At 37.4% G+C, this 12,118-nt stretch overlaps 1 protein-coding gene across 2 annotated transcripts in view; it reads left to right on the top strand.

The window, feature by feature from the left end:
* Positions 1 to 12,118, top strand: part of LOC129267072 (low-density lipoprotein receptor-related protein 2-like) — a 44,246-nt gene that overhangs the window by 18,500 nt on the left and 13,628 nt on the right. For both annotated transcript variants that reach the window (XM_064103723.1, XM_064103724.1), the window contains exons 9-11: positions 1,541 to 1,703; positions 3,506 to 3,622; positions 10,575 to 10,691. In XM_064103723.1, coding sequence (XP_063959793.1) covers positions 1,541 to 1,703; positions 3,506 to 3,622; positions 10,575 to 10,691 — 397 coding nt within the window. The remainder of the gene's footprint in view (positions 1 to 1,540; positions 1,704 to 3,505; positions 3,623 to 10,574; positions 10,692 to 12,118) is intronic.

Below are 12,118 nucleotides of genomic sequence, written 5' to 3' on the forward strand. Positions count from 1 at the left end.
TAGACTACACTAGCATTATGGGTCAGGAAACTGGCCAGGTATGAGTAGTTGAAGACGCGAGATGGGGCTATTGGTTCGTATCTGCTTTAAGAATTCAATAACTGGTGGGTGTTTCATAAAGCTGTTCATAAGTTAAGAGCAACTTTAAGAACGACTGGTGATCCTTTCTTGTGGTAAATGGTATCATTACGTCAAACCCCCGTTTGGAGAAAGACCGCAGTTCAGATTGCAAACTGCGGTGTTATACCCCATTTTCCATTTGGATCTCCCCAAAATCATTTCCAAGCCCTTATCAACCGCGCTTGGCCAGGTAATCCAGGGGTAATCCCCGCTGTCTCAATTTCACCTCCACAGGCCAGTTTATGAGCATTGAGCAAAGGACGAAAAGATAAACAACAGCTGTGCTATTACGTAAGACTTCTCTGCCTGTAGTAGGACCTTTGGAATGAAATTATTGTATTCGATATTTAATCACGTTTTCAAAGGCGTATTGTATTCAGTAATCCAATGTAAGTCCATTTTCAATTTCGAATGAAGAAAATCGACCTCGAAATAAGGAAAGTAAGCGAATAAAAATGACGGCATGCTTTGCAGGGACCGCACTCAGCGCTGCGCATGCATCCCATCGTGTGTGGCCCCCTGCTGTGACTGTATATGCCGGGCTGTTGTGTTATCTTTGGACCGACGTCAAGAAGCAGGTGTTTTGATACTTAAATTGCTCTTATGGGCAGTTAGGGTTTGTCGTACTTGGAGAAGAGAATTGATGAGAAGGGAAACTGGGGTATAGTGTTCTCAAATGGAAGTTTTTCGTCATGATATTCATTGGCGATGGTTTAGCACGTAAGAAAGGTTCATTAGTCATTCTTAAAGTTGCTCTTAACTTTTAATACGAACAGCTTTATGAAACGGCCCCCAGGCCTTATAAATATGTACAACTATGATAACTTTCCCATCATGGTATATGTACCTACCATGGTAATAGGGCAGAGCAGCCAATTACAATTAAGGTTTCCAGGAAGTCACAATAGTTTTAATTCTAGGAAAAGGGCTCCTGATCTGAGAATTATAGGCCCAAATTCATAAAGGGTGGTTTTTAAAACCATCGTTTGAACCCATGGCTTATGCAGATTTCCTGTATAAATTACGCTTATATTAAAAAATGTCCAATGCTGATGAGCGCTTTTGTCACAGTGTGCGAAATTGACGCCTTTTAAATACACTATTTCATTCATGAGTCCACTGTTTGGAGAGTGGACTCATTAATTCAAAACAGTGGACTCATGAATAAAATAGCATAATTAACCATGGCAACAGGCGTCAATTTGGCATAATAAGCATAATTTATACAGGAAATCTGCATAAACCATGGGTTCAACCGATGGTTTTAAAAACCACCTTTGTGAATTTGGGCCATGTACATGTAGTCTAGCTTATACCCCTAATGCTCAAATTTTATAGGTATTATCTTTCCATTGAAACATTTGATATTTCATTACTTTCCTTCTGTAATGAAATTCACGTAACTTTCAATTTTTCTCAGGCTTTCTACTACGACAACATTCTATTGACCTACACAAATGGATCGGGATACGTGGGGAATACTAAGCCAGTGTATCAAACATCGCCTGGGAACGAGGCCTATGTCTTGCTGGAGAGGGCTGTGGGAGAGGAGATTGAGATGTTGGTCCGTGTCAGTGCATTTAGTAGGTCAACGCTACTATGAACTATGTCACCTCTTGTGAGCCATTCAGTCTCATGAAGAGTCAGTGTTTCCACAGATCCAAAACAAATTACCCGAAACTGAATCGCAAATTTCCTGAAATCCATAGACATTTCTTTGAATGTTAAAATTTTATTTTTGAACAAAATTCGGACAATACCAAAGCGAGCCTAAACTTGGTCCTAGTGACCTAAATCAAGGAATTTAAACTTTTTAGTTGAATGCACTTTTTAAAAATAGCAACAAAATTCGCACAAGCAGAACATTTTTAGCTACTATGAGGCAAACAGCAAACAATGTGCTAACAGAGGTCCTGTTACAACCGGTAATGTGGCAGCGATGCTTAATGTTACAACAATGCATTACGTATACATTGAAATAAATGTTTTGTCTTCACAATCCGAAAGATGTGAATGGGCTTTCTGTTGGCACTCTGTTAGCCTAACAACGTTTTTGTGCGGCTGGCACTGATCTTTACATTTGTCGTGTGAATTATACACTACCATGACAAATGTTGTGCTCAGAAGGAGGCAAGATGCAATTGTGAAAGATATCTAGTAAAATCTACACATTTGTTGACAAAGTTTTACACAAAAATGTCATTTTGAAGAATGTTTGCCAATTTGAGGATCTCCATTGAAGGTACATCGAGACTTGAAACTTCCATAACTCTCTTATTTTATAAAGGAATTTGATATAACTTCTTTTATACTGATCTCCTCATCTTACTCTATGTTCTAAGATTAATTATCCCCTTTTGTGGAGCGTTGTGGCCCAGTGATTAGTCTTCGGACTTTGAAACAGAGGGTCTTGGGTTCGAATCCCCGCCATGGCGTAATTTCCTTCAGCAAGAAACTGATCCACAGTGTGCTGCACTTAACCCAGGTGAGGTAAATGGGTACCGGTAGGAAGTAATTCCTTAAAAAGCTGTGTGCGCTATGAACGCCTAGCTTAGCCGGGTAATATAGGAGCGCCTTGAGCACCTAACAAGGTGGATATGTGCGCAATATAAATACCCTATATTTTTGTTTTCTTTAAAGGACAAGTCCACCCCAACAAAAACTTGATTTGAATAAAAAGAGAAAATTCAACAAGCATAACACTGAAAAATTCATCAAAATCGGATGTAAAATAAGAAAGTTATGAAATTTTAAAGTTTCGCTTCATTTCACAAAACAGTTATATGCACTTCTCGGTCGGTATGCAAATGAGGGAACTGATGACATCACTCACTCACTATTTCTTTTGTATTTTATTAAATGAAATATGAAATATTTTGATTTTCTCGTCATTGTCATGTGAAATGGAGTTTCATTCCTCCCTGAACACGTGGAATTCCACTATTCTAATATTTTGTGCTTCAGCCAAGGAGGTCCTAATCGTCAAATTCGTAAAAATTGAAATATTGTATTATTCAAACAATAAAAAACAAAAGAAATAGTGAGTGAGCGACATCATCGACTCTCATTTGGATGTAACTGGCTCGTTCATATAACTATTTTGTTGAAAATAAGCAAAACTTTGAAATGTCATAACTTTCTTATTTTACATCTGATTTTAATGAAATGTTCAGCATTGTGCTCGTCTGATTTTTCTCTATTAATTCAAATCAACATTTTTCTGAGGTGGACTTGACCTTTAAGTTTCCTTTAAACTTCTGGGTGTTCTACATGTATTGCACATGAAGGACGCCATTCTTACTTTACTAAAATCTTGATCGTCCACCTGCAAATATAAACCATGTTCGATTTCATATTCCCCTGTTTCATCCTGTTTTCTTACCAGACTGTACAAGTTATAATGCAACCCCATGCTCAAGGTCTAACCATTGTTATCTGGAAGATGAGATCTGTGATGGGACAGTGCATTGCGAACTCAGTGGAGAGGATGAACAAGAATGCGGTAAGTATTTGACATCTAGACTTTATTTCCAGTGTGAACAAGTAATAATACAATTCCATGTTCTCACTCTATTAGATCTGTGATGGGATAGAGCAGTGTGAACGCAGTGGAGAGGATCTAGGCCCGCATTCTGAAGTCTTGTTTAACTTTGATCATGGTCTAACTGTTAAATTTAAGGGAAAAAGCAAAAATGTCAAAATTATTGATTCAGAATTTATTTATCGTGAGGTTTGCATCTTTTCTTGGCTCTATCATGTTTTAATGATGAAGAGAATTGATGTACTTATTCCCTTATATCAATACTTTGAAGAAAGACTCGGGCCTTTGTAGCATTAATGGACTGAGTTCATGCAGCCATGCTGGATAGAGAGGTCTTGGCCCTGTCTTAAAAAGAGTTACAATTGATACGATCAATCAAAACTATGGACGGCCAGCAAAGTCAACATGTATTATACATGTGTGATCAAGATATTTTCTATGATGTATTTTCATACATTTATTGTTTTCTTGAAAATTCACTGTGCTTCCCTTTGTTTGCAAAGGATATTGTGCAAATTTCCTGTAGATAATGTTATGACACCGATGGATTGGTCTAATCAATCTCAACTATATGGAAATCCATCAACGTCATAAGTTTTTCTTTAGAAAATTTGCACAACGTACTTTGTGAACAAAGGGAAGCACATTGAATTTTAAAGAAAATGATGAATGTGTGAATATACATCATATACAAAATGGTATGAATTAACATGAATTTTAGACGTTGACGTTCCAGGCTTTCGATAGTTGTGGTTGATCAGATCAACCACAATTCTTTGTACGACAGGGCCTAGATGAATTGGACTTTGGCAATATGAATATTCGATTCCCGTCTAATACAATCCATTCCAATAGACCTTGGATATATAGTGCCTTTTCATTTCGGTTACAAAGCGCTTCACACACTCACACACACTTCTCCATGTTTGGGCAACTATAACAATAATTCAACATCTCAGAATGGTTAGCTTAGTCCATGCAAATCATTGTCCTTTTTAGCAAAATAGATGGGATTTAATGGCTTCCTTGAACTGGTCAACAGAGGAGGCCGTCTTCACTGCAGTATAGGTAGAGGATTCCATAGTTTTGCAGCGACCACAGGGAAGGCACTACGGGGGGGGGGGGGAGGTACTTAGATTTGGTTTGGACAGGGGGGGGGGGGCTGCGGCTGAAGGTTAAAAACCCATACCCATATTTACGGGTCATTGTGGCTAATTATTAAAATTTGTAAAATATGACAAGCAAATGAAAAAAAAAAAGGTTATCACCCAAAATCGGAGGGGAATATGGACCCATGTTTAAGGCCAGTATCTAAAAATTGGGGCCATGTTTAGGGATTTTCCAGCATAAAACCATACCTCATGTTTAGGGATTTCTTCCATAAAAGCAACCCATTTATTCCAGCGGCACATCCCCAAATACCTTATTTGGTGAGTAACCCCCCTACCCCCCCCCCACCCCAGGACAATATTCCTCCACTCTGCATGATTGACATCACCTGCTGCAGTTAAGCATCCAATGCAGTCAAATTTTCGATGAAAACTGACAAGGATGTGCCTCCCCAACAAAAAGTTTTGAATAAAAAAAGAGAAAATGAATACATACACAATGCTGAATTTTTTTTTGAAATCAGACCTCCATAGTGTTAGAAATGAAAATTTCAATTATTCATACTTTGACATATTTTCTTTTTGGATACATATTTGTTTTGGGCCATTTTGGGAAAGTGATAATAAAGAAATGATAATGACCTAAAGCAAGAAAGTTATGACATTGTAAATTTGCTTGTTTTCCACAAAACAGTTAAATGTGCACAAAACAATGATATATGCAAATGAGAGAGTCAATATCACTCACATTTTCTTTTGAATTCTATTGTTGGAACTATACACTATATCAGTTTTTTGCAGCTTTTACTTTAGTCAGACTCTTCATCAAATTCATAAAAGGTCACAAGAAAGGCAATTCCACTTGTTTATGGAGGAAATTGTATTATCATCTATACAGAGTGTTTATCCATACATTTAAAACATGTATTTTGGTCTGCATCAAATGCCTGTACAGTATCAGAGTGTATCCCCCAAAATGACCGAAATCCAACGGATATCCCATAGGCTCCTGTACAAAATTTTCCTTTGAGTATTCATGAGAACTTATTCAACAGTGTAGTGCGCATGCACAAATGTGTGAAATATACAACGTGTACAACAATGAAAGCAATGCGATGCGCAGCATAGATTACAATTACGCTTAATGACGTCATAATGAACTACATGTACATGTAAGTCGCATGTCAATGACCAAAATTGATCCTAAAGTGATGATGCCATAAATGTGATAAGTGATATGACTTGTTAAATCAACATAATCTCTTTTTCTATTTTTTGGGGGAGGTTGTATAGATGATAATAATGATATTGGATGGCTTTATTTCATAAAATACCAGAAATATTCCACTCGTTAGGGCCAATTTTCCATTCATCTGCGATTCATGGAATATTTTGCAGAACTCTTGGAATACTTCTGGTATTCCATTCTGAGCCATCAAATATAATATCAATATTTTACATTTTATATAAGGAAATGAAAGAAATAATGAATGATGTCATTGTTTCTCTCATTTGCAATCCACAACCAAAATGTCCAATTTGCTGTTTTGTGAGTAAAGTAACATTTTGAAATATGACTTATTTTACATCTGATTTTTATGGAATATTCAGTATTATGCTTGTATATTATCTGTTCCTTTTACTGAAACAAAGGCATTATTCCCAATATGAATGTCACTGATTTTGATGGTGGATTTTGAAATGAAACAAATGTGACTTATTTTGATGGTAAGTTTGAATTGTAAATGAAAGTCACTAATTTTATAGTAGTAAATTTTGAAATATAATCAATTTCCCTAATTCCCAATTGTTATGGAAAAAATGCAATTGAATAGTAAAATAAGTTGATAACAGAAGTGGGCTATAAATAGGTGATTTTTGGTTTTACTGTGCCAACAATTTTTTGTATTCCTTTTACCTTATCTCAACATGAAATGATAATATTTTTTGTCTCGGGTCCGAGAAAAAAGTGTGCCGGGCCAAAATCCAAAATGGCCTGCCAAAACCCCCCAAAATCACAGTTTTGGCCACAACTTCTCTATTTGATGGTCTTTTTCTCTGGTTTTGGTGTCTATTTATATGTTTTTGTGGCAGGCAATTTGTTTTTCCTAAAATTAATACTTTTAAACCATTATTTGTAGAGTTTTAAGGCAATTTTACTTAAATTAACTACTTTTTAGACCCTTTTTCAGCAAAAAATTAGGTTTCATTGTCTCATAGTTCTTGGATATTAGACGATAACAGTTGACCAGCAGTAAGCAGCTTCATATAGCTATATTGCTTTCATTCCTCTAAATTGGGGTCGACGGATATATTTGTGAAATATATCTTATCAAATAAAAAGAAAATGTCATTTGTCCATAGGGGCTGTATGGTATACAATGTACTGAACATACTACACTGCATATATCCATGCATTGACCACCATGACATACATGTATAACAAGTCCTGTATTAAACGTAAGTGTCATAGAAGTGAGTTCCTGAGGTTTAGAATTAGATTGTGACTTGTGAATTTGATTGCCTATAGCTGATGTACATATGTAACCCGATGATAAAGATGAATTGCACATACAGTGTAAACATCATGTACATGTATACACATCACATTTTTAGCCGTATCTTTTTCATTTGGAGGCTTGTTTTTATCTGGTTGTGATGTCTAACCCTATGTTTATGGGTCAGGTAACTACCACGGTAACGCTGATCAACGGCCAATCAGAATGAAGGGTTCCATGCAAGCTACAATTGAATGGCAAAGTTACCACAATCAGAATAGCCACAGTGTAAATGCCATAATGTGGGGTTGACTATAATCCATTGTTAATATTTTCCCCTCTCCGCCCCCTGAATGAGCATATTTGACAAAAAATGTCTTCAATTTCTGACAAAACATACAGTATCTTCAATTTTTAAGGCATCTAATTCAAGAGGTAATTTGTATGACACTATAGTTTATATAGATATACCTGTAGACCTTGCCATGTGATGGTGGTCAATGCATGGACATACCTGTATGCAGTGCAGTATGTACATGTACATTGCATACTGTATGGCCCCTATGGATAAATAACATGTTTTTATTAATAAGATATATTTCACAAATATCCAGAGAACCCAAAGTAGAAGAATGAGAGCAATATAGCTATATGAAACTACTTGCTATTGTGGAACTTGTATCATCCAATATCCAAGAACCACAAGATGATGAAACCTAATTTTTTGGCTGAAAAGGTGGTCTAAAAATGTGCAAATTTAGGTAAAAATCACCCTGTAACTCTAAAAATAATGGTTTTTATGTGCTAATTTCAGGTAAAACAATTTGCCTGCCCCCCAAAACATATAAATAGACACCCAAACTATAGAAAAAGACCCCCAAATAAAGAAGTTGTGGCCAAAAACTGTGATTTTGGGGGGTCCCTTACAAAAAATTAATGTAGTACCTGTGATAAGTACTACAGAAACTATCACAGGAAAGTACTACAGGAATTATGTGCACGTAATTTGGGACGGTACCACAGAACTGTACAACAGGAGTACAACAGGAGTACAACAGGTCCATGTCCTGTGATACTTCCTGTGGTAATAACCGCATAAGTATGGCAGGAAGTATGACAGGACATGACCACCACAACCGCTACTACCACACTACAACTAGTACTACAGGACAGTATCACATGACAGTTCTACCACAGGAATATCACAGGACAGTATCACAGGAGAGTATCGCAGGACAGTACAACAGGAGAGTATCACAGGACAGTACTACAGGAATACCTCAGGATAGTACTACAGGACAGTATCGCAGGACAGTATCACAGGACAGTACTACAGGAATACCACAGGCCAGTACTTCAGGAATACCATATGCCTGTACCACAGGCCTGCGGTATACCTGTAGTACTGTCCTGTGATACTGTCCTGCGATACTGTCCTGTAGTACTATCCTGTGGTATCACTGTAGTACTGTCCTGGGATAATGTCCTGTGATACTATCCTGTGGTACTGAATAGTATCACAGGACAGTATCACAGGACTGTAATACAGGAAAGTATCACAGGACAGTACTACAGGAATACCACAGACCAGTATCACAGGACAGTAGCACAGGACAGTACTACAGAACAGTACTACAGGACAGTATCACTGGACAGTTCTACAGGAATACCATATGCCTGTAACATAGTACCACAGGACACTTGTACAAGAATATTACAGGCCAGTACTGCAGGGATACCAAGGGACCGTACCGCAGGACAATTCCTGCAGTACTGTCCTATGGTATTCCTGTGATACTGTTCTTTGATATCTTGTGTGGCAAGATATCAAAGAACAGTGTAAACATCATGTACATGTATACACATCACATTTTTAGCCATATCTTTTTCATTTGGAGGCTTGTTTTTACCTGGTTGTGATGTCTAACCCTATGTTTATGGGTCAGGTAACTACCACGGTAACGCTGATCAACGGCCGTATTCTTGCGGTACTGTCCTGTGATAGTTTGTGTGGTATTCCTGTGGTCCTGAGGCATTCTTGTGATACTATACTGTGGTAATCCTGCTTAACTGTCCATGGGTATTCTTGTGGATTTCCTGTGACGATTCTATGTTATTGTCCTGAGGTAGACTGTGCGATTTTCTCATGACACCGTCCTGCACTGGTTTGTTAGGCCTAGTAGTTTGTAAGAATTTCCTGCGGTCCAGTACAACAACCTTGGCATCTTGACAAATGAAAAGAGAGGTGAAAAAACACGCAAATCTGCAAAGACGTTAAAAACATTTTTACATATCTTTATTACATATGAGTTGTACTATGCACAATATAAAACATCTTTGATATAAATGACAGCTAGAATAATGCAGCAACATTTCATCTTTGGGATAATACATGTAAAAAGATTTATATCCAACAATATTGTAATGCCATATGAATTACTTCCACTTTTCATACATTGCTGCCATTTTGAGATCACATAAAGAAATCTCGATTCGACCCAGAATCCTTTCCTCTAACACAACAATAAGCAAGTATTATTATACCTCGGTCACATTCAGTGTCTCCCCCCGGGAGAATTAGGATTAAATTGGTCCAATTTGACCCCCCCCCCCCCTCCACAACCCTCCACAAATCTTGCGACCATGCCGCCGCACAATTTTTTTTAACATGCCTCTTTCTAGTCTTGCACATCTTTTGAGACCAATCTTGTGTCACCCGGGTACGTGGTTCTGAACTTACGTAACATTATGTAAGTGTGATAGACCAAAAATCGCTCAAAAACGTGATTTTGTGTACAAAGTCAATGCAAATTGTGTTTTCAACCAAAAATCATAAATGTCTGATTGTTTTTAGTTTTACTCGTCTAAATGTATTTATCTTATGCTTTTTATGATTGCAGAAGAGTCTCCAACAAATTTTATTGAAAAGCAATGAAAAAGAAAGAAATACATAAGAAATTGCAAAAAACAATATAATACATAGAAAATTTTTTGATATCGCAATTTTCATATACACCTGCTAAGAACACCACAAAGAGTTTCTATACCAAAAATTAGAACATTTGGAGCTTTATTTAGGGAGTTAAAGGAAAAAGTACGATTTCGCATTCTATTTGGGCGGCCATTTTGGATTTTGGCCCGGCACACTTTTTCTCGGACTCGAGACAAACAATATTGTCTTTTGATATTGAGTTATATTACAAGGAATGAATAAAAACTGTTGTCATATTAAAATGACAAAAAAGTATTTTTTTGACCCAGGTGTAGCCCACTCCTATTAATAAGTCAATTTTGTTTGTGTGACAGAATCATGTGATGGGTTTGTATGCCCAACAAGCGATGAACTAAACTGTATTCCTGATAGTTGGTACTGTGACTCCATACTTGATTGTTCGGATGGATCTGACGAATCAAACTGTACTGGTAAGTTTTGAAATTTAATTTTTTTTTTTCTGCATCAGTTATGTTTAAACTTGGTACAAATTATCATTGGGCAATACCACATTGTGTATTTTGTGAGGATGATGGGTTCAAAGGTCATCTAGGGGTCAAAAGGTCCATATTTTTCAAATTGCTCCCATTTCTTTATGTACATTAATAGTGTTCGCACTTGGTACAAATTATCCTTGGGTAATACCACATTGTGTTTTTGTGAGAATGATGGGGTCAAAGGTCATCTAGGGGTCAAAATGTCAGATGATGTAAGGTCATGTCCATCAGGCCAATGGTGGATAGTGAATGATAGGCCAATGGTGGATAGTGAATGGTAGGCCAATGTTGGATAGTGAATGGTAGGCCAATGGTGGATGAGTGAATGGTAGGCCAATGGTGGATAGTGAATGGTAGGCCAATGGTGGATAGTGAATGGTAGGCCAATGGTGGATAGTGAATGGTAGGCCAATGGTGGATAGTGAATGGTAGGCCAATGTTGGATAGTGAATGGTAGGCCAATGGTGGATAGTGAATGGTAGGCCAATGGTGGATAGTGAATGGTAGGCCAATGGTGGATAGTGAATGGTAGGCCAATGGTGGATAGTGAATGGTAGGCCAATGGTGGATAGTGAATGGTAGGCCAATGATGGATGAGTGAATGGTAGGCCAATGGTGGGTGAGTGAATGGTAGGCCAATGATGGATGTATGGTGTGTCAACGGTGGGCAATGAATGGTCTTTTAATCAATGGTGGGCCAATGGTAGGAACAGTTGAGATTTCATTTATACAAATTAGTTCTTCCAATGGTGCCTACCATTGGATATGCAAATTAGGTTTCCAATTATTTTAATTAGTTTCAATGGTGTTTCAATGATGTCCCAATGGTGGTCAATGGTATATCATTGGTAGTTCATCAATGGTAAGTTTCAATGGTATAGGGTCATTCCATCTGGATTCACCCAGTGGTTGCACCCGACCGTCTCAGAATTCGTTGTAATTTGGTACACATAAAATTCACCATGGCCCACGTACAAAACAAAAAAATAAGTCCAATTGGTCCGTCGGTTCTCGCGCTACGGCCCGCCCTTTTCTCCTTGTTTTGACAAAAATGGGCGTGACCTTCAACTTTCAATGGCCACTGCGTCGTAACGTGTTGACCATTTTTCATGAAACTGGTACCATTTATTAGGAAATTCAGAGAGGAATCCAAAACATGCATCAAATAATGTATTGGAGCGATTTATAAGGTCATGACCTTTGACCTTTAGTTTGACCTTGAGTTTGACCCCCAGACAAACAATTTTTTAACTTGATTTTCATGTATACTAATTATTTGTATGATATTGACAAAATATGTTAAAACCAATGATGATATTTTATGTCTTCACCTTTTAAAACTCTTCCAAAGATACCATGAA

The sequence above is a fragment of the Lytechinus pictus genome, chromosome 8, assembly GCF_037042905.1.
Source record: "Lytechinus pictus isolate F3 Inbred chromosome 8, Lp3.0, whole genome shotgun sequence".
In the NCBI taxonomy this organism is placed as follows: domain Eukaryota; kingdom Metazoa; phylum Echinodermata; class Echinoidea; order Temnopleuroida; family Toxopneustidae; genus Lytechinus; species Lytechinus pictus.